Source organism: Lynx canadensis, chromosome A2 (genome assembly GCF_007474595.2).
Source record: "Lynx canadensis isolate LIC74 chromosome A2, mLynCan4.pri.v2, whole genome shotgun sequence".
In the NCBI taxonomy this organism is placed as follows: Eukaryota; Metazoa; Chordata; class Mammalia; order Carnivora; family Felidae; genus Lynx; species Lynx canadensis.
Genome location: NC_044304.2, coordinates 16,884,411 through 16,906,957, shown reverse-complemented (window position 1 = coordinate 16,906,957; position 22,547 = coordinate 16,884,411). Strand labels below are relative to the sequence as shown.

The 22,547-nt window shown below is 40.3% G+C and overlaps 1 protein-coding gene across 5 annotated transcripts in view; it reads left to right on the top strand.

Moving 5' to 3' along the window:
• The window catches only part of SMARCC1 (SWI/SNF related, matrix associated, actin dependent regulator of chromatin subfamily c member 1), a 176,955-nt gene that overhangs the window by 115,838 nt on the left and 38,570 nt on the right, over window positions 1–22,547 (top strand). For 2 of the 5 annotated variants that reach the window (XM_030306465.1, XM_030306468.1), the window contains exons 22-24: window positions 9,156–9,217; window positions 13,068–13,182; window positions 14,022–14,176. In XM_030306465.1, the coding sequence (XP_030162325.1) occupies window positions 9,156–9,217; window positions 13,068–13,182; window positions 14,022–14,176 (332 nt within the window). The remainder of the gene's footprint in view (window positions 1–9,155; window positions 9,218–13,067; window positions 13,183–14,021; window positions 14,177–22,547) is intronic. The other 3 variants (XM_030306466.1, XM_030306464.1, XM_030306471.1) reach the window with 3 other exon arrangements.

Here is a 22,547-nt window from a genome sequence, read left to right as displayed (position 1 = left end):
CACTTTTGCACTGTTGGTGGGAATGCAGACTGGTGCAGCCACTCTGGAAAACAGTATGGAGGTTCCTCAAAATGTTAAAATATAGAACTACCCTATGATCCAGCAATTGCACTCCTAGGGATTTACCCAAAGGATACAAATATAGATTTGAAGGAGTACATGCATCCCAGTGTTTATGGTATCAGCAATACCCAAACTATGGAAAGAGCCCGTGTCCCATCGGGTGTTGAACTATAGAAAGAGCCCGTGTCCCATCGGGTGTTGAATGGATAAAGAAGATGTGTGTGTGTGTGTATATCTATATTACTCAGCCATCAAAATACACGAAATACTGCCATTTGCAATGATGTGGATGGAGCTGGAATGTATTATACTAAGCAAAATAAGTAGGTCAGAAAAAGACAAATACCATGATTTCACTCATGTGGAATTTAAGAAGCAAAACAGATGAACATATGGGAAAGGGGAAAAAAGAGTTGGGTGGGGGGCACCTGGGTGGCTCAGTTCGTTAAGCGTCTGACTCTTGATTTCTGCTCAGGTCATGATCTTGAGGCTTGTGAGTTGGGGCCCCACATTGGGCTCCACGCTGACAATGAGGAGTCAGCTTGGGATGTTCTCTCTCTCTGCCCCCACGCTGATCTCACTCTCTCTCAAAATAATAAACTTAAAAAAAAAGAGGAGGTGCCTCGGTGGCTCAGTTGTTAAGCATCTGACTTTGGCTCAGGTCATGATCTCACAAATTGTGAGGTCAAGTCCCATACTGGGTGAGCTCAAGCCCTGCTTCCGGTGAGCTTGAGACCCGCATCAGGTGAGCACGAGCCCCGCTTCAGGTAAAAACATGAGCCCTGGGTGAGCACCGCTTCTCTCTCTCTGCCCCTCACTTGTGCCCTCTTTCTCTCAAAAAAAAAAAAAAAAAAAAAGAGGGAAGCAAACCGTAAGAGACTCTTAATGATAGAGAACAAACTGAGGATTGATGAGGGAGGTCGGTGGGGGATGGGTTAAATGAGTGATGGGGCTGGGGCGCCTGGGTGGCGCAGTCGGTTAAGCGTCCGACTTCAGCCAGGTCACGATCTCGCGGTCCGTGAGTTCGAGCCCCGCGTCAGGCTCTGGGCTGATGGCTCGGAGCCTGGAGCCTGTTTCCGATTCTGTGTCTCCCTCTCTCTCTGCCCCTCCCCCATTCATGCTCTCTCTCTGTCCCAAAAATAAATAAAAACGTTGAAAAAAAATTAAAAAAATAAATAAATGAGTGATGGGTATTAAGGAGGGCACTTGTTAAGATGAGCACTGGGTGTTATATATGATGAATCACTGAATTCTTCTGAAACCAGTATTACACTATATATTAAATAACTAGAGTTTAAATAAAATTTTGAAAAAAGAAAATCAGCTTCCAGCAACCAAAAAAAAAAGTCACAGGAACCGGAAGTCACAGATGACATACCAGATTGGGAAGGACCTTTGGAAATTCAGGGCAGAATGACAGCCCTCTGTTGTTGTCACTGAGGCGGTGCCAAAGGCCACTGCAAGGGCTTATGCTAATAGATAAGTTTGGGGTCCAGCCTACTGTATTTATTAATATTATTATTATTGTTGAGTACTTACTATGAGCCAGTTATTAGCATTTTGCATGAAATAATTTAATCGTTAGCACTATGAACTATTATTATTCTTTTGTAGATAAACAGAATGAGGCATTTGTCAGCTAAGTAGCTTGACCAAGGTCATTTCAGCTAGTAAATTCAGAGACAGGATTCAAACCGAGACAGTCTGGATCCAGAACTCACCCTCTTCTTCTGGAGCAGGGGCTAGGAAATTTTGGTTCTTGGGCCAAATCCAGGTTGCCACCTGTTTTTTATTTAGCCCAGAATAAATAAGAGTAGTATTTACATTTTTAAATGATTGGAAAAAATGAAAAGAAGAATGTTATTTCTTGACACGTACTAACTATATGACATGCACATTTCAGTGTCTGTAAAGTTTTATTGAAACACAACCATGCTCATTCATCTTCAGGCTGCTTTCATGGCTGACTTTGTGCTCCTGTGGCAGAAGTGAATAGTTGCAGCTAAGACTTACACAGCCTGCAAATCTGAGCATAGTTACTGTCTGTCTGCTCTTTACAGAGCCCTTGCTCTAGCATAAGGTCTGATTGTGAGCTATGATGTTATTTTCCCCTAGCGGACCGGGCATTCCCCTCATAGCTCAGTTACAAGTCAAAGGAGTTTTTATTTTTTCCTCCTTTTTATGTTGGGCACATGGTCCACTGGTTTATCTTAGGTGTCTACCTGCTTAAATTGGGATTTTTATTTTATTCATTCTAGTATCCTCTTCATTTATCTTTGCAGACATGGGTCATACCACACATTTGTAGGGAAAGATTTCCAACCATCTAGTTTGTAGACATCAACAAGATGACATGGCATATGTGAGGGACTGCAGCCTCTTAAGCATTTACAGTTCCAACCAGAATTCAGACCAAAGAGAAGCTGTTGTTTTGCGTTTCTTTTTCCAAGATGTCTGAAAGCAGCTTGAAAAAATGTTTTGTAGGATAGAAACCACTTTACATACTCCTCCACATAGCATCTTGAGGAATACACAACTCATAATTAACTCTTAATAGATGTCTTGTTAAAGGTCTGAGTGCTTGTCTTCAGGTTTCTCCCCTTAGAGAAGGTATCTTTAACTGTACCACCATTATGTGAATAAATATTAATATTATGTAACTGTTCATCTTGGACTCCTAGCTAATTAAAAGAGTTAATACCAAGTTGGACTTGCCTTACAGTAGACACGGGGAGTGTGTAATCTTTTAGAGTCTGGAGCTGTAGGTTGTGGGTAGTTATTTAAAAGCAGATTATCTTTTTTGAAAAATACTGCATTTCTCCCACATAATACCCAGTCTGTAATTAAGCTGACTAAGCAAAGGTGGCCCAGTGCACATTCAATTAATAGTAACTTAGGAAGTTAGGGTGTTTTGTTGTGTTTTTGTTAACCCCACCTGTGTTTGGTTTTTGTTCACATCTCTTCATTGTTAACATTTGAATGTGTCTTAATGCGTGTTACATATTTCATCTGAACTAAGAACTAGAGCATTCGCAGTAATTTTCGTCTCTTTCTCCCTTATCTTCTCACCTTCCTGCCGCCAGCACTAAGAATCCTAAATTTTGAATCTTGTTCTACTACTTTTTAAGTGACTTGTATCACAAAGAAAAGATGTTCTTGGGGCGCCTGGGTGGCTCAGTCGGTTAAGTGTCTGACCCTTGATTTTAACTCAGTTCATGAACTAACAGTTGTGAGATTGAGCCCGTGTCAGGCTCCGTCCTGGATGTGGAGCCTGCTTAAGATTTTCTCTCCCTGTCTCTTGCTCTCTTGCCCCTCACTGCCAAAAAAAAAAAAAAAAAGATGCGCTTAACATGTTAGGTGTAATTTTGTTTGTTTTTCAGCTTTATAAAACATGGTTTATTTAGACTTCTGAGACTTTGTTTTACTATTATGTTTTCAGTGCATATCCATGTAGTTATATTATCCACATAGGCACAGTTCATTTATTTCCACTGCTGTAAAATATTTTGTTGTGTGATTACAGCCCTGTTTAATCATCCATTCTTCTATTACTGGTGGGCAGTTTGGTTTGTTCCTGTTTGTTCTCAGACACGTGTCCAACCTTGTACGTGCCCCACAGGGCACCACTGCTCCTTGACGTGTGCTTGGTGGACTAGTTGCCACAACTGAGACAAGGAGTTGGAGTCACTCAGCCCTCCGTTTAATTCGGGTATCGCTTTTTCATAAGGCAAATTTTTTGATAAAGGAACGTTAGTGCATTGAATATTTTGAACATTGAACCTTGATTATTCTTGTATAACTTGTTTTGTTGTGGATCAATCTGTGAGTTATAGGGTTTTAGGAAATTCTGGGTTTTTTCCCCAAAGCAAGTGTATCACTTGACACTTCATCCAGTAACACTTGATCATACACTTCTAGTGTTAATCTCTGCTGATAATAGTAGGTATAAAGTGACATTCCATTGTGGTTTTATTTATTTATTTATTTGCCTTATAAACAACATTTATGTCTCTGTTCTGGAGGCTTGGAAGTCCATAGTGGTTTCAAATTACACATCTCTGTATAACTGATCTGAGTATCTTCTATTTACTGGGCATACATATATCATTCTGTAACACAGCTATTTTTGTTATTTGGTCACTTTTTAATAGTTTTTATGATTTCCTTTAGAAATCTGAACTGTTGATCTAGTTGCTGTACTGCATGTGTTTTCTACCATTCGGTTACATGTTCTTTCCTTTTGGCATCTTTTAATGAAAAGAAATCTTTAATTTTAATTGACTGAAGTTAGTCCTTTATTTTATGATTACCACTTTTAAGATACCATTTAGCTTTTGTTTTTTCATGTGTCCATACCTGGAATTGATTTTTAACATGTGAAATGTGGTTGATTTTGTATGTTAATTTTATAGCTAACCACCTTGCTAAACCCTGTGATTATTTCTAGTAACTTTTCTGCAGATTTTTTCAGGTATACAGTTTTATTCTCTGCAATCATAACTACTTTTCTTCTTTTTTTTAAATGACACTTTGGGCTACAACTTCCATGGCAGTATTGAAGGGAAATAGTAATACTGTTACCCATGTCCTACTCTTGATTTCAAAGGAAATACTGCATGCATCTCTCCAGGAAGGATGACATTCGTTTTAGGATTATCGATAACAGTTTTGAGGGCTCAGGAACTTCTTTTGTATCCCTGGTTTTCCAAGAGCTTGTCATGAAAGATATTGAGTTTTATCAGACACTTAATGGGTGTGATCAAATAAGTCTATAAACTTACAGATTTATAAATTTTAAATTACTTTTCCAATACTATCCTATTATTTTGTCATAATGTATTGCCTTTTTTATACACTGCCATGTTCTGTTTTCAGATTTTTTGCTTAGGAGATTTTCATTGTGATTATGAATGAGATTTAGCCTAGTGGCCTCTAATATTCATTATTTGTTGTCTGTATCTGATTTGTGAATCAAGGTTATACTAGCCTCAGAGAATGGGGAGGGGTATTCTCTCTTCTTTTCTCTAGAAAAGTTTAAGTAACATTATAATCCTCCCTTCCCTAAAAGTTTGGTAGAATTCCCCCAGTAAAAACATCTGGACCTGTGGTGGTTTGGTTTAAATTTTTTAATTATTCCAGTTTTTTTTGTTTTTGTTTTTTGTTTTTTATGGGACTCCTCAGGACTTCTATTTTCTTCTTGAATCTGTTTGGTAAAATACTTTCTAATAATTTGTCCATTCATTCATTCATTTGTTTGTTTTGAGAGAGAGAGAGAGAGAGAGAGAGAGAGAGCGCGCGCGCGCGAGAGCGTGCACCAGCACGAGTGGGGAGGGGCAGAGAGGGAGACAGAATTCCAGATAGGCTCCTCACTGTCAGCACAGAGCTTGATGTGGGGCTTGAACTCACAAAACCGTTAGATCATGACCTGAGCTGAAACCAAGAGTTGGACGCTTAACTGACAGAGCCACCCAGGTGCCCCAGTAATTTCTTCATTTAATCTAATTTTTCTATTCGGCATTAAAGTTTTCGTAGTACTTTGTCACTTCCATTTTGACTTATTAATAGTTAGGACCTTTCTTCCAGTCCTAATATAATTATTTTGTGACTTCTCTTTTCCCAATGTGTCACACTGATTTATTGCCTTTATTATTTCAAAGAACCAAGTTTGGGGTATATGGATTCTCTCTATTGTGTATGTTTTATCTCTGTTGTATTTTTGCTTTATATTTCTTTGATTTTTTTCTTGTTGTTTGTGTACCTTCTATATTCTGTTAACATTTTCCTGCTTATCAAGAACACAATGTGTAAACATTGAGCATGTTTTTCTTTTCTACTGTAAGTTTAAGAAGACTTTACATTTCCCTTTTCATGCTATATTTACTGATTTCCAAAATTCTATTTCTAAGCACAGAGAAATTACGTGTATATTTTAAACTTCTAGTTTTATTGTATTATGGTGAGAAACCTTGGCTTGTGTGTCATTGACTTTTCAAAATTTGTTAAAACTTGCTTTTTGACTTAATTTGTGATCAGTATTTTTTAATGTTGCACATGAGCTTGAAATTGAGAAAAGTATGTTCAAATCCCTATTGTGAGGCACATTTTCATTTCTGCCCTACCATTCTATCAGTTTTGGTGTTACACATTTGACACTCTTTTATTAGGTTTAACAGTATAAAAAGTTAATCATTTTCTAGTGAATTAAACCTTTTTCTCATACATTGTCACCCTTTATTTCTAATAATGCTCTATTTTTGACGGCTGTATTAGGGAAGAAAGCCACTGTTGATTTTGTTTAGCTTAGCTTTCATGCTTTCATATTTCCCATCTCAGTAGTCTCTGTGGGGATCATTTCTTTAGATGTGTTTTATAGTTTTGTGATTTTCTTCTCACCCAGTTTAATCTGTTTTTCTCTGACTTCATTTCTAGAAAAAATTTTTTTGGTTTTATTTTGTTTTTAATGTTTTATTTATTTTTCCAAGCACAAGCAGGGGATGGGCAGAGAGAGAGGGATGGAGAATCTGAAGTGGGTTCTGTGCTGACAGCAGCAAGCTCAACGTGGAGCTTGAACTCTTGAACCGTGAGATCATGACTTGAGCCAAAGTTGCCCGCTCTACTGACTGAGCCACCCAGGTGTCCTGTTTCATTTTGGTTTTTTGCCTCTGCAGACGACTGGACTGAAGGATAAAAGCATTTAGAAAAACTTTTGATCTTTAGGGTTTTTTAAAAAATCTCTGCATATCTCTAATATTTTTTTTGTTGGTTAGAGATCTTTACGATTCTCTCTTTTACTTATCTGTTGCATCCATGGCTGTGCCAAGGTTCGGGATTCAGATCTCCTATTGGCAGTCCTTGAGTGCTGAAACTGTTGATTAATATTTCGGCCCAGTCTTGGTGGTTTCCTTTCTTGGCATTTGCTCTAAAAGGCTAAAATTGGGATTGGAAAGACTATCTGCAGAGGATGTTGCTTCTCATAGCTAGGGGTTTTTGCCATTGGCTTGAGATCCCATTGGCCAACCCTATGGCTGGCTCTGTGTAGGAATCCTGGCTTCTTTTCTCTGCCCTTGAGTTGGCTAGTCCAGGGCTCAGCTTCCTGACGGTGAGCTACTACAAGCAAATATGTCTGGGTGTGACCCTTCCCCTCCAGTTTTCCAAATACTTGATCCCAGATACAGGATCCAAGTTATAGATCCTGGCCCCACTTCTTCCACACTCTGGTCTCACTTCTGGTACTGTAGCCTTTTGGCATTTTTTAGAAGGTTGTAATCTTCTACCTTATGTGAGATTCATGACATCCCAAACTACCATATCCCCTGGAGCTCCTGGTCAGTCAGAATTCTGGAAGTGAGGTCTGGTTCCACCTGCAAGACTTAGAGCAAGAGGGATTTTCCTTTTCAATAACTTTGACACTGTTAGTTTTAAATATGTTTGTTTAAATATGTTTAAATACTCTCATTGGTGATAAGTACTATTAGTCTTATCATTTATAAGAGGATACTATAAAGATTTAAGCTGTAGGTTATTTAGATGTTTTTATTTAAAACCACAGCAAACCCTCATCATATGTAAAATATTTGTTTTTGTTTTGGGGTTTTTTTTTAATGTTCATTTATTTTTGAGAGAGAGACTGAATGAGAGCTGGGAATGGGCGGAGAAGAAGGACATACAGAATCCGGAAACAGGATCCAGGCTCTGAGTTGTCAGCACATTTCTGATTATACTGTTTTTGTTTTTTAGAAATCTTGATTAATTTCTTACCTATAGGATATAGTTAAGACTCCCTTAGTACCACATTAAGGGCTCTTCCTCATGCGACTTTTACCAGGATTATCTCCCTGCTGATTTTTCCTATCTGCCTTCCCCTTGAAAGTCATCACCAACGACATTTCCCTGGCACCCTTGAGTCTTTCAGTCTCTTTCCTTGAAATGTCCTTCTCTATATTTGTATTACCCACCCTGTCAACCATGTCCACCTAGAAAATGCTCACGTAACCATCTATCCTTCCCTGATTGAAACGGTTGTGCCCTCTGTGCTTCTCACAGGGTCTCATGCGTGCATGTATGTGGTAGACTAGTTGGTTTGTGTCTTCTCTGGCCAGTATGTGATGCTCTGGATGTTCAGTGAATACCTAGCTCTGCAGTATTTCTCCAGTGCTTGACTCAAAATACATACTCACAGGGCGCCCGGGTGGCTCAGTCGGTTAAGCATCTGACTCTTGGTTTTGGCTCAGGTCCTAATCTCACAGTTTCATGAGTTTGAGCCCCGAGTCAGTCTCTGCTCAGAGCCTGCTTAGGCTCCTCTCTCTCTGCCCCTCCCCCACTTACGCTGTCTCTGTCTTCTCTCAAAATAAATAAACATAAAAAAAAGATAATACAGGAAAAAAAAAAGATATACAGGGGTGCCTGGGTGGCTCAGTCGGTTAAGCGACCGACTTCAGCTCAGGTCATGATCTCGCGGTCCGTGAGTTCGAGCCCCACATCAGGCTCTGCACTGACAGCTCAGGGCCTAGAGCCTGTTTCAGATTCTCTGTCACTCTCTCTCCCTCTCCCGTTCATGCTCTGTCTCTCTCTTGTCTCAAAAATAAATGTTTAAAAAAAAATTAAAAAGATACACACATGCACACACTCATTAAGCATTGGTTTAATAAATTATTTGGGGCTTTTTTTTTTTTTTTTTTTTTTGCTCTTTTTTACTTGAAATGTTTTTGAGGTTTTTATTTTTATACCTACAGAAAATAAAAGCCCTCATTGGACAGCTCCATGCATTTTCACAAATTAAACACATTCATGTAAAGAGCCCCAGGATCAGGAAACAAATCATTACCAGCACCTCAGGCCCCTCCTTTATCCCACTTTTGCTTGCCCACCCCTTCCTTGGTTAACTGCTGTCCTGATTTCTAACACTATTACTTTCATCTGTTTTTGAATTTTAAATTAATACAATCATGAAGTTTGTGTTTTATGCTGGACTTCTGTGAGCCTTACAGTTGTGAGACTCATTATTGCGCATAGTTGTATTTCAGATACAGCTGTGTGAAAGCTTTTACCTTTTTTCCATATTGTGTTACTTGTTCTTATTCTTTTGTTCGTAGAAGGGGCTGAGGAGGAAAAAATGGAAACAGATACCGATGTTCAGCAGCCTGAAAAGGTGAAAGTATGTTTGAATTCTTCTACAACAGAAAAGACACAGAGAGAGCATGCCTTTCGTAGCATAACGGTTTGGGTTTATTTTGTCTTCTGTCTTTGATCCCTCTCAGGGAACTACAGATGATTCTGTCAGCCATTTGGATTTTGCTGGTATAAGGTATAATTTTCACAAAGCATAACATAGGACATTTTTCACTTATTCATTCGAGGAAGATTTATCCACTCCCTAGCCTCTTCTTTTATATCCCTTTTAGGCACAGTTGGGGAAATGAATACAAAATTGTGGTTTTTACAGATACTGAATTATAGGGTTGGGTCCTATATTTGTGCCAGAAGAAAACTATAGAATACTAAGGAATTTTGTAGGAGATTTAACTGCCAGCAGGAAAATAGTTAGAAAAGTGTTAATCAGAAGGCGACATTTGAAGTAGGTTTTAAAGAGCAGGTAGAACTATAAAAATTGAAATAGAGGAGAGGGAATCGAAGATTCCACTGGCATGGAGGAGACACTGAAGCTAATGTGCAGAAGGCAACAAAGTGCCCCATGTGTTTGTGACTTGATCTCTGACTCAGAGAGGCTATAAACACAAGGTGGGTGAGGCAGTATGGGACTTTACAGCCTCTTCAGGATCAGGGGCACATGATTTAACAATGGACAAAGGACCTGAATAGACATTTTTGTAAAGAACATATACAGATGACCAGCAGACACATGAAAAGATGCTCGGTATCACTCATCATCTGGGAAATGCGAATCAAAACCACAAGATACCCCCTCACACCAATCAGAAAAGCTAGTATCAAAAAGTGTTAACAAGGATGTGGGGAAAATGAACCCTCGTGCACTGTTGATGGGAATGTAAATTGGTGCAGCCACTCTGCAAAACTGTGGCGCTTCCTCAGAAAGTTAAAAATAGAACCACCGTATGATCCAGCAATTCCACTACTGGGTATTTATCCAAAGAAAACGAAAATGCTAATTCAAAAAGATCTGTGCATCCTTATGTTCACTGCAACGTTATTTATAGTAGCCAAGATATGGAAGCAACATAAATGTCCACAGATAAATGAATGGATAAAGAAGAAGTATGTATCAAACACATGCACACGCGCACACACACGCACACACACACACACAGGAATATTATTACTCAGCCTTAAAAATGAATGAAATCTTGCCATTCATGACAACATGGATAGACCCTAGAGGGTATTAGAATAAGGAAATAAGTCAGAGAAAGACAACTACCGTTAACATTTAACTTCTATATGGGCTACTGGCACGAGAACAGACACTCAGATCAATGGAACAGAATAGAGAACCCAGAAGTGAACCCACAAACGTATGGCAAACTAATCTTTGACAAAGCAGGAAAGAATATCCAATGGAATAAAGACAGTCTTGTCAGCAAGTGGTGCTGGGAAAACTGGACAGCAACATGCAGAAGAATGAACCTGGACCACTTTCTTACAGCATACACAAAAGTAAAAATAAACTCAAAATGGATGAAAGACCTAAATGTAAGACAGGAAGCCATCAAAATCCTCAAGGAGAAAGCAGGCAAAAACCTCTTTGATCTTGGCCTCAGCAACTTTTTACTCAACACGTCTCCAGAGGCAAGGGAAACAAAATGAACTCCTGGGACCTCATCAAAATAAAAAGCTTCTGCACAGCAAAGGAAACAATCAGCAGAACTAAAAGGCACCTGATGGAATGGGAAAAGATATTTGCAAATGACATATCAGATAAAGGGTTACTATCCAAAATCTATAAAGAACTTATCAAACTCAACACCCAAAAAACAAATAATCTAGTGAAGAAATGGGCAAAAGACATGAATAGACACTTCTCCAAAGAAGACATCCAGATGGCCAACTGACACATGAAAAAATGCTCCACATCACTCATCATCAGGGAAATACATATCAAAACCACAATGAGATACCACCTCACACTTGTCAGAATGGCTAACATTAACAACTCAGGCAACAACAGATGTTGGCGAGGATGTGGAGAGAGAGGATCTCTTGCCTTGCTGGTGGGAATGCAAACTGGTGCAGCCACTCTGGAAAACAGTATGGAGGTTCCTCAAAAAACTAAAAATAGAACTACCCTACGACCCAACAATTGCACTACTAGGCATTTATCCACGGGATACAGATGTGCTGTTTTGAAGGGACACATGCACCCCCATGTTTCTAGCAGCACTATCACCAATAGCCAAAGTATGGAAAGAGCCCAAATGTCCATCGATAAATGAATGGATAAAGAAAATGTGGTGTATATATATACAATGGAGTATTACTCAGCAATCAAAAAGAATGAAATCTTGCCATTTGCAACTACGTGGATGGAACTGGAGGATATTATGCTAAGTGAAATCAGTCAGAGAAAGACAAAAATCATATGACTTCACTCACATGAGGACTTTAAGAGACAAAACAGATGAACATAAGGGAAGGGAAACAAAAATAGTATAAAAACAGGGAGGGGGACAAAACAGAAGAGGCTCATAAATATGGAGAACAAACTGAGGGTTACGGTTACTGGAGGGATTGTGGGAGGGGGGATGAGCTAAATGGGTAAGGGGCACTAAGGAATCTACTCCTGAAATCATTGTTGCACTATATGCTAACTAATTTGGATGTAAATTTTAAAAAACAAAATTAAAAAAAACACCTTCTATATGGGATCTGAAAAACAAAACAAAACCAAAAAATCAGAAATAGACCCATAAATACAGAAAACAAGGTGGTGATTGACAGAGGGGAAAGGGGGGTTGGTGGGATGGGCAAAATAAGTAAAGGAGGATTAAGGTACAAGTTTCAGTTATAAATAAGTCACGGGGCTGAAAAGTACAGCATAGGGAATATAGTCAGTACTGTAATAAAATATATGGACAGGAAGTAGATTTATCATAGTTAGCATTGTGTAATGTGTAGAATTGTCAACTGTGTTGTAAATCTGAACCTGATATAACATTTTATGTCAACTATACTTCAGTTAAAAAAGATAAGATTAGAAGCCTTGATGAGCATTCACTCAATATTTGAGTGAACATATACAATATGCGATTTAAGGTGTTGATTACGTGTGTTGTTTTAAAATTGTATATAGATAAGGACAGGATGAGGATAAGAGTAAAATTAATTATAATTCTTACATTGTTCAACATACTGTGCTTTGTACTTCCCATTTGTGAATTCATCTAGTTCCTAAACAGTCTCATCAAGTCAATGATGATCTCTTTATTTTATAGACAATGTTACATGATTTGTCCAAAGTCACAAGGATTTCAGAGTCAGTAAATGAAACCAAATTCTAACCAGAAGAATTGAAGTTTACAGTCCCCAGAGCATAATCACTGATGCCCTATTGTGGCTCTTACTAAAAACCATTAGCAAATGACTGTATTAAAGGCTTTGTCAGCTTTTAATTTTGGCAGTATTCCATCTTCTCGGTTGATAATGTACATTTTAAATGCTCTTGATTCTTTTGGACAGGTAATCAGTAATTCATTTGTTTATTAAGTATTTCTCTATTTAACCAGTAAATAACATAAATGAATTTCCATGCCATTCCTTTGGACATTGTGACCCTGGCTTTATAGCACAGGGCACAAAGAGTGCAGGGACTGTGTGTTGTGGAGGCGTATTAACATGTGAGCACTCAGGTATGGAGGTAGTGAAAGGTGTTTCTTTGAATGTATTGATTTCTAGCTCTTCTTTCCAAGGCCCTAGTGCACTCCCTGCCCAAAATAATGGAATCTTTTGTTACTCTTAGATAATATCACTAGTTGAAGGACTGGGTTTTTTTGCTCAATCTCTGTTCTCTTCTTTTATACCTCCTCGTTCAGGCAGAAAACAAAGGGGAAAACGAAACAGATGAAGGTGATAAAGCACAAGATGGAGAAAATGAAAAACATAGTGAGAAGGAGCAGGACAGTGAAGTTAGTGAGGATACCAAATCAGGTAATTTGAGGAAACTCTTTAGACTTTATTATGTAAAACTGACAAGCCCTGGAGAACTGTGAGCAGTTTAATTGTATAGAAATTTTCCTCACTCATTAGGTTTCTTTTTTTTTTTTTTTAAGTTTATTTATTTATTTTGAGAGAGGGAAAGAGAGTGTAAGCAGGGGAGGGGCAGAGAGGGAGAGAGAGAGAGAATCCCAAGCATGCTCCACACTGTCAGCGCAGAGCCCATCATGGGGCTTGATTCCACAACCGTGAGATCATGACCTGAGCCACAACCAAGACGGACGCTTAACTGACTGAGCCCTGGGTTTGTTTCTTAATGTAACAATAAACAAATGTTCGAGTTTGAGTTTTATTTGGCTCCTAGGCACCAGTGCTAATACCAATGGCTACCTTGTTTTCAGTAATATGTAGACAAACAAGTTGCTCGTTGTGACAGAAGTCACGGTCAGTGGCTGGCGGATCCATCGTGCCTGTCTCAGAAGGCTTGCGGAAGTGCTTTGTTCTCATTTCCTCCAGACACTGGGGTTTCTCAGAGCCTTTCATTGACTGATCTTTTTGGTCTTACGGCAGGGCTTAGTTCCCTTTATATCCTAGGGAACTACACAGAGAGCTTAGAGAAATGAAGGAAAGACAAAGCATACTATTTAGAAAATCCATCTCAGATGGAGGCTCCCTTACATGCATGGAATGGCTCTGCAAAAGTCTTACAAAGAAGAAGGCACTGAGATCTCTTTGTAACCTCAGTCCTAGTTTGTCATGTGGCGGAGGTGAGAAGTAAGCTGGCTTATTGAGATGAGGCACACTGGTAATAAGGCTTTCTGATTTTTTTTCAGAAGAAAAGGAAACTGAAGAGAACAAGGAACTCACTGATACTTGTAAAGAAAGAGAAAGTGATCTCGGGAAGAAGAAAGTAGAACATGAAATTTCCGAAGGAAATGTGGCCACGGCCGCAGCAGCTGCTCTTGCTTCAGCTGCAACCAAAGCCAAGGTTTGCCACTGACAGCCCTTTCCAGGCTCTTGCCAGCCGTGAATGGTTGCATTGTTGTCAGTTATTGAGAACGTTTAGTATAATGAGCCTTGCACCCAACACGAGATGACTGCTTGACCGGCATTTCTAGGTTAAGAATTGTGCAGGCAGGAGGGGTGGGGGCGAGTCGCAGATCTGGTCCTGGAGGGGGGCTGCCTTCCAGGCCTTGCTTATACCGCTCTACTCAGCTCATGGAGACCGCAGAGATGTAGCCGAACTTAAAGTCCCTCACATTTGCCTGCAGAACTTGTCTTAGACTACTGTTCCAGTTTCTGTTCGATTGAAATATTTGTGATTTTTAAGACAAAAATCTGTTTCCTTGTATAAATACTTCACCCTGCTCTTACAGACTGAAAGGAAAGAGGGGGATCTAAAATAACTTTTTCTTCTTGAATTTGCCAGCTTTTCTGGGGGTGGTTTTCTCTATTTATAACCTAGTATTGGCTTCACAGCATATTTAAGAAAAAAAGGAGAATGTTATTTTTCCCACTTTGTGTTGCTTTCGCATTTTAAAACATTCCAGGCATGAATATGTGAAGTTTTGAAAAACCTTTTCACCCCTTCTCCATCCTACCCTCTGAAGTAGCTTCCTTCCATTATAGGTTCCCACGTTTTGAGGAGCGTTTACTGGAACATACCTAATCTTTTTATCTTGAGCTGTTCTTAATCCATTGGTAAAGATATTCTTTCATGGCCTTTAGTACCTATAGACTGTTCAGCTGCTGCAGACGACTTCTCCAAGTGCTTAATCTGTGGTGCATGATTTAATAACAGACCCACAGGTGACCCAGTTTAAACCACAAGACCATTGTTTTGAGTTCCCACACATCAGGCCTAGGTGTGGACAATGAGGAGGAGGGTGTTTACAGGGCACAGTCAGTCCAGACAGTAGCCCCAGCTGAAGCTGACTCTTACAAGAGCTGGAGATCCTGTGTGTTCCTACTTCCCAGTCTCTTCCACAGATGCCTCCCGATCTTCATGGTGGTTTAGTTGCAGTATTAGGTATTCTCTCTCCTCTACCGTTCTCTGTCTCTTGGGATGAGTGAGTACTTCTCTGGATGCCAATTTGACAGCTGTTTCCTGTTCATTTGGTTTTGCCGCTTCACTGGAAGCAGTTTTTTGATTCTCTGTTTCTCCTGTCAGGCTGGACCCTTTGGCACCTCATTGCCTCAGAGCTAAGTTCTCGTTCAGACTGCTACCAGGGATCTTAGAGACCTTAAGGATGGTCTTGGGATTATTTCATAAGTGAGCTGGAGGCCAGGAGGGCCTCTGTCCTTTGTGACATTTATCAGGAGACAACACAGCCATCCACCAGTCTTCAGAGTTGCAGCCTCAGGTCATCTTGGTCTCTCCTCATTCTTTCACTTTCCATAGGTATTCAGCCACCAAATCCTTCCTGGTGCATTAGTGCCTCTGGTAATGCCCAGGCCCTTCACTTTTCCCTTAGGCCGGCATCCCTCATCCTCTGCCTATCTCCTCCAGCCCATTCTCTGTCTTTAGCAAAGTAATCTTTTTTATTTTTGAAATTTTCTATTGATAATTTACATTTGTATCAGTAGATCTATATGTCTACAGCTAGTGAATTATTCACAGGTGGAGCCCACCTGTGGGCTCACACACAGCACCCACTTCAAGCAGCATAATATTCCTAGCCTTTCAGAAGCTCCCTCATACTCCCTTTTGGTTACCGTCCTCCCCCTGCCCCCGCCCGCCCCCCAAGAATGGTTGCTAACCTGTCTTCTAATACAATGGACTACTTACTGCTTTTCTGAAGAATCTTTAAAAATACAAATAGGAACATGATACTTTCTTAAATAAGCTCTCTTATCTCTCTCAGGCTAAAATTTTAAACTCTTTAGTGTAGAATTCACAAGATTTTCATGATCAGGACCCGTCTCAGTTCTCAAGCGTCCTTTCTTGCCTGTCCATCCAGAACTGTTCCTTGTGGTTCTCCCAGATAGAACCCACTGTGTGATCTCCAGTTGGGCTTTTTTGGACCCTCTTCCCTCTCATAGAGATATTTCTCTCTCTCTCTCTCTCTCTCTCTCTCTCTCTCTTCCATTATTTCTCCTCCTTCTGCCACTGTGTCAGCTTCACTGTAAGTTGCTGGAGAAGGAACTAAAATGGTAGATGACGATAAATCGTTTTCATAGCTGATGAAAAACATGATGGCCTCATAGCTGTTAACATGTGCAACTTTGGGCACAAAAGTTTGTGTGCTGTGTACTTCTGACCACCTTGCCACAGCTGTTTGACTCCTTTACTGCAGAGAAACTGCTTTTATGGAGCAATTGCCCTGCTCCTTAGATATTCTGTGCAAGGTTTAGAAGAGTCCAAAGAACATTTTCCTTCCAGGTCACCGAATTTTCACTCCATCATCCTCACTCAGTCTTGTTTCTAATAACTGGGAAAGGAGATCTTTATTCTCATGACAGCTGTGTTTTCCACAGATCTGTGAGTGATACACATGCGTGTGACACATGACTTGGCATGCATGAACTGTTCAGTGCCACTTAACAGCTGGGTCTGATGCATTTCACAGCACACATAATCATCTTTGTGCTACATGGGAATTAAGGGTAAGGAATTCACTTAAATTACTGTAATTAGTACAGCTGATCTAGCCAATCCAAGTTTTCTCTTACTCTCTTTTTGTTTTTCTGTATCTATAAACAGCTTTGTTATTAAGACTTTTCCTTGATACATTTTAATTGTTTGTCACACTGACATGGAGTAGTAATTAGAGGTTCTGAATCTAGCTCCAAAACACATAGGGACGGTGGGCATGCATTCTGGCTTTTCCCCAGCCTTGCCATATGAGGAACTCTTTGGTAGCATATCCATTTCTTCATTGCATCTACCGACAAGCTGTGAATTGACCTACCTGAAGAGTGGTGTGTGGGTGTGGGAAGGAACACCATTGGCTGGGTGCTCTACATCCCTTCCATCTGGGTGCTTAGTTTTAGCTGGAAGGAAAAGTTCAGAACTATTGCTAGAATAAATTAGAAACCTTAAAAACTAGAATGTTCTCCTTATTCAGCATCAGCAGGACTCAATTCCTCCAAGATAGCATAGGTCACATTTTCTTTCTTTTTTTTTTTTACTGTTTGTTTATTTTTGAGAGAGTGCAAGTGGGGGAGGGGCAGAGAGAAGGGGACAGAGGATTTGAAGCCGGCTCTGGCTCTGCACTGACAGGCTGACAGCAGTGAGCCTAATGTGGGTGTTGAACTCACCAACTATGAGATCATGACCTGAGCCAAAGTCAGATGCTCAACAGACTGAGCCACCCAGGTGCCTGAGATCACATTTTCGTAAGACTTACAGACATTTTCTTTAGATTTATTCTGTCACCACCCCATTCCTATATATCTTGAAATGGCTAAAGTAGGTTTGTCTTCATGGTAACTAGATATTAGTTCTGGGGTAACAGGAAGATTCTTTCTCACCTCTCAGAGATACCTCTTACCTGCTCCCCTTTGCCTGAAATTCTGAAATTCTTTTTTGAGATAGGAAAGTTTTTCATTGTACATTGTAGTCGTAAGGCTTTACCAGATAAGTGTTTGCTGAAATTGATTGACACTATATGCATTGATCAGTGAAACGATGTCCTTTTACTTGATGATATTCTAGAGATAAAACCAAAAGAAAAATTGACCTGTTGGATCATTTTGCCTATAGTTAGACCTGTTCACTTTGATCTTTATATGACTAAACAGAAAACTACTCCTGTTCCACCAGCTGGACTTCAGGCTTTGTTATGTAAAGTTCACCTCAACTCTGTTACAACCAAGTTACCTTTGTGGTATCATTCATCTCTTTTAGGTCATTTCTCCACATAGCACACATCTGGGCCACACTCCCACACCTCATCATTCTTAAAAAAAAAAAAAAAACAACTTTTTTTTAATGTTTACTTATTTTTGAGAGATAAAGAGACAGAGCACGAGTGAGAGAGGAGCAGAGAGAGAGGGAGACACAGAATCCGAAGCAGGCTCCAGGCTCTGAGCTGTCAGCACAGAGCCCGACATGGGGCTCGAAATCACAAACCGTGAGATCATGACCTGAGCCGAAGCCGGACGCTCAACTGACTAAACCACCCAGGCGCCCCTCATCATTCTTAAGTTCCATAAAGCCAGTATGTGAAGGGATGTGAGCTCCCGACAGCCCTTCTTGGGGAAGCCCTGGTCATCACTGCTGCCAGACCTTCAGGAATCCTTAGCTTGAGCGTTAGTAGTGCTCCTGCCCCAGTTACCCAGGGCTATGTAACCATTACAAAACCTAGCTTAAGACCATCATCACTTTATTGCATCTTATCATTTTTATGACTGAGGAACTCAGGCAGACTCAGCTGGACAAGCCCTGTTCCATGTGACATTGGCTAAGGTTGCTCACAGCTGGGCTGTGAAGGGAGGACCTGAGGCAGCCTGCCTGCTGTGCCTGATGGGTAAGCAGGGTGGCTATATGACCTGGGACTGGCTGGCATCACTGTCTCCACACAGCTCATCTACAGAGTTCGTTATCTTGGGCTTCCTCACATTAGGTTGGTATCAAAATAGTTGGACTTTATACTTGGAAGCTTATAATTTTAAGAGAAAAGTGTCCCAAGCCACCAGAAGGGAATCTGTGTGTGTGTGTGTGTGTGTGTGTGTGTGGTGTGTGTGGTGTGTGTGGTGTGTGTGTGTGTGTGTGTGTGTGTCTGTCTGTCTGTCTGTCTGTCTGTCTCTGTCTCTCTGCCTCTTCCCCACTGGCGCATGTGCGCACTCTCTCTCTCTCAAAAATAAACAGTAAAAAAGTTCTATCCAAATTCAAGGTGAGGGATCATTGACCATGCCTCTACACAGAAGGCATGCCACCTTAAACCCCCCAGTCTACCCTCTGGTCACCAATTACCTACATATCTCCCAACTGAAAAGTAAGCATTCCATGGTTTCATGTTGTTATGATAATCAGGCTAAGGCTGGGCTTTTGAGATCTCGGGTACAGAGGAAGCTCTCTTTAGGAGTGGTCTTTCAGGTGCAGCTCCTTGCATGTTGGTCATCTCAGAAGAATTTGAGGACTGACATAAAAGTGGTTGGAAACTTGGAGAGAAACTGCACTCACATTCAGTAAGTGTGAAGATGGAAGGCCCTGAGAGAGCACACATAGTTCAGAGCAACTTTGAAATCTAGTCAGGCATATGTTTCCCCTTTCTGTCTTCCCAGGGCCCCAGTCTTGCCCTCTGTGACTTATTCTCTACAGCTTTTGGCTTGGCCCTGTGGTCTTTGGATACTGCATTCTGAATCCTTTTCCTTTGCCATTAAAAAATCAGCCCAATTTTGCTGCTGTGAGGGGCCTTTCTTAGCCTGTAATATGAGTCCCAGAAGGAAAGGAAAGAGTGAAGGAGGCGGGGGGGTGGGGGGGTTGGTGGGAATTGTGGCTGATGAAAACCTTCAAACTTGTTGGAAAACATTAACTTGTAGTAATATAGAATATAGGAGACATGCTCTTGAAGATACTTAGAGGCCCTCCTGTCTAGTAAAGAGAGTCTAAGAGTATAAGAGGCAAGAATACCCTTATTCTTAGAAATTCTAAGATTCTTAGAAATTCTACGATACTTTTTGATCAGAATGTCTTACAGCCACACCTTGAGCTGTTTACTCTCAGGTCACGACTAACTGGTAATGTTCTGGATTTTATCTTTGTCCTGAAGCCATTTTTTAGTTTCAAACCCTTGCTGGGAGCAACTAGAGATGAGAAAGTTTCATTTTCTTTTTTTATTTATTTATTTTTTTTTTTTTTAATTTTTTTTTTTCAACGTTTATTTATTTTTGGGACAGAGAGAGACAGAGCATGAACGGGGGAGGGGCAGAGAGAGAGAGGGAGACACAGAATCGGAAACAGGCTCCAGGCTCTGAGCCATCAGCCCAGAGCCCGACGCGGGGCTCGAACTCCTGGACCGCGAGATCGTGACCCGGCTGAAGTCGGACGCTTAACCGACTGTGCCACCCAGGCGCCCCGAAAGTTTCATTTTCAACTTTGTTGTATTTGCTCTTAATTGTCTAGGAGATTTCTAACTCCAATAATGATGGCCTGAAGATGGAATAGTTCCCTCTTTGGTTCCTTTCTCTTCTGGCTGCTTGTAATAAAATGCCTAAAGAAAGTTTATGTTTTGTCTAGAAATCACTCCAGCCAGATTCACAAGTTCATTAATGACTCCTATTTTCCACATCACCAGAAGTGACAGTGTTTCCAAACTTCTCTTTGGAGAGAAGATCTGCTTCTCTCCAACCTCCAGGAACATTTTCCTCTCTGTTCTAAAAGCTCTTGCCAGTGGTTTTCTTTAGATCCTTTCAGCCTGTGCCCACTGCATGATCTGAAGCCACACTGAAAGTTTTTGATACAACAGCACCCCATTTCCAGATACCAGATTCTTTTCCCATAGTGGGAAAAGAATTTAGTGTTTTTAAAAAACAACCATTTTTTATTATAGCTCATGATTGTGCAAAATTTGAGCACTAAACACCTGTGCAATTCTGCTCCATGTGGTATCAGTTGAATCATTTAGCAGTACTCACCTCACAGGTAGGTTCATGGAGAGTCTGAGACAGATTCCTTCAAGTCCTAATCCTTGGTAGAAGTGGCTGGTTTCTTTTTCCTCTTCATGCAGTCTTGAGGTCTCTGTGGTCTCTTCCACGTTGATCACATGTAGTATATGGCAGCTAGGGACTCCCAGAAGGAACGTTCCAAAAGACAGGACATGAAGTTCCCAAGCTGGGAACTGGAAAATGGCACCACTGTTTTCTCTTGGGCAAGGCAGTTAGAGAACCTGCGTTGATTCGAGAGGAGGGATTATAGACCCTCCTCTCCATGAAAAGAAAGCCAGTGAGTTTATGGCCATCTTTAATCTACTGCACGTCCCTTCTAAGAATTCCCCGGGAAAGTATCCACTAAATATTAATTGTTCTAAACAGGCATTTGTGGATAACTATAAAAAGCTTTGAATTTAGAATTTAAACTTTTAGTTCCGGCTCTACCATTTACTAGTTTCTTTTTTTTTTTAATTTTTTTTTTTCAACGTTTATTTATTTTTGGGACAGAGAGAGACAGAGCATGAACGGGGGAGGGGCAGAGAGAGAGGGAGACACAGAATCGGAAACAGGCTCCAGGCTCTGAGCCATCAGCCCAGAGCCCGACGCGGGGCTCGAACTCACGGACCGCGAGATCGTGACCTGGCTGAAGTCGGACGCCCAACCGACTGCGCCACCCAGGCGCCCCTACCATTTACTAGTTTCTTAACTTAGGCAACTAAAATAAATTTTCTGAACCTATATCATTTTGTTTGAATCAGAACTCCTTTCTGATCTACCTTTTTAACAACGTTATTATAAGAATCAAGTTAAGAATTAAAAACGCATTCTGGGGGCGCCTGGGTGGCTCAGTTAAGCGCCTGACTTCAGCTTAGGTCATGCTCTTGCAGTTCCTGGGTTCGAGCCCTACATCGGGCTCTGTGCTGACAGCTCAGAGCGTGGAGCCTGCTTTGGATGCTGTGTCTCCCTCTCTCTCTCTGCCCCTCCCCCACTCATGCTCTGTCTCTGTCTCTCAAAAGTGAATAAAAGTTAAAAAAAAAATTTTTTTTTTTTAAAAAGCATTCTCTAAGATGGAAATGCCATATTTTCATTATTCATTTAACCGGTATTTGAGGGTCTACACAGTGGTAGGTTTATTTGGTGCCAAAGAAATATGGATGGTTCCTGCCTCTTAGGAACTCAGCCCACTAACCTTGAACTTCACATTTTTCTTGAGCCATTAGGATATATATTTAGTTGTCAAGGAAAAACAAAAAGAATATGTATAAAATGCTAGAAATATAACCTTAAGAAGTTAGTATTAAATGAGATCTAATTAGGAATTAAATACAATTTTATATAATTTCTTGGAATGAAACTTTCTTACACACAACACATAAATCTGTTCTACTTTTGCATATTTCATTTTTACACAAGTTATGTTTATAACTGGATTACTGACCTTAGTACACACTTTAAGTTCTAACAGGAAAGATGTTTCATATGTTAATATCACAGATGATTTTTGAGTTTCTTAAACTCTTTCATCTCATAGATGTAGAAACAAACCCAGAGAAGTTGATGAGAAGCCTCAGGTTATACGACTAGTTGTAGAACAAAGACCAAAACCCGGATTCTGCAGACTTTGAGTCTGGTGATCCCAGCCAATGCATAAATGTAATCTGATAAAATTCTCCATTTCGAAGATAATGTTTTCAAACATTGTGCAATTAAAAACCCAACAGCTAGCTCAAAAAAAAATACCTTCTTTTTTTGTTTGTTTGTTT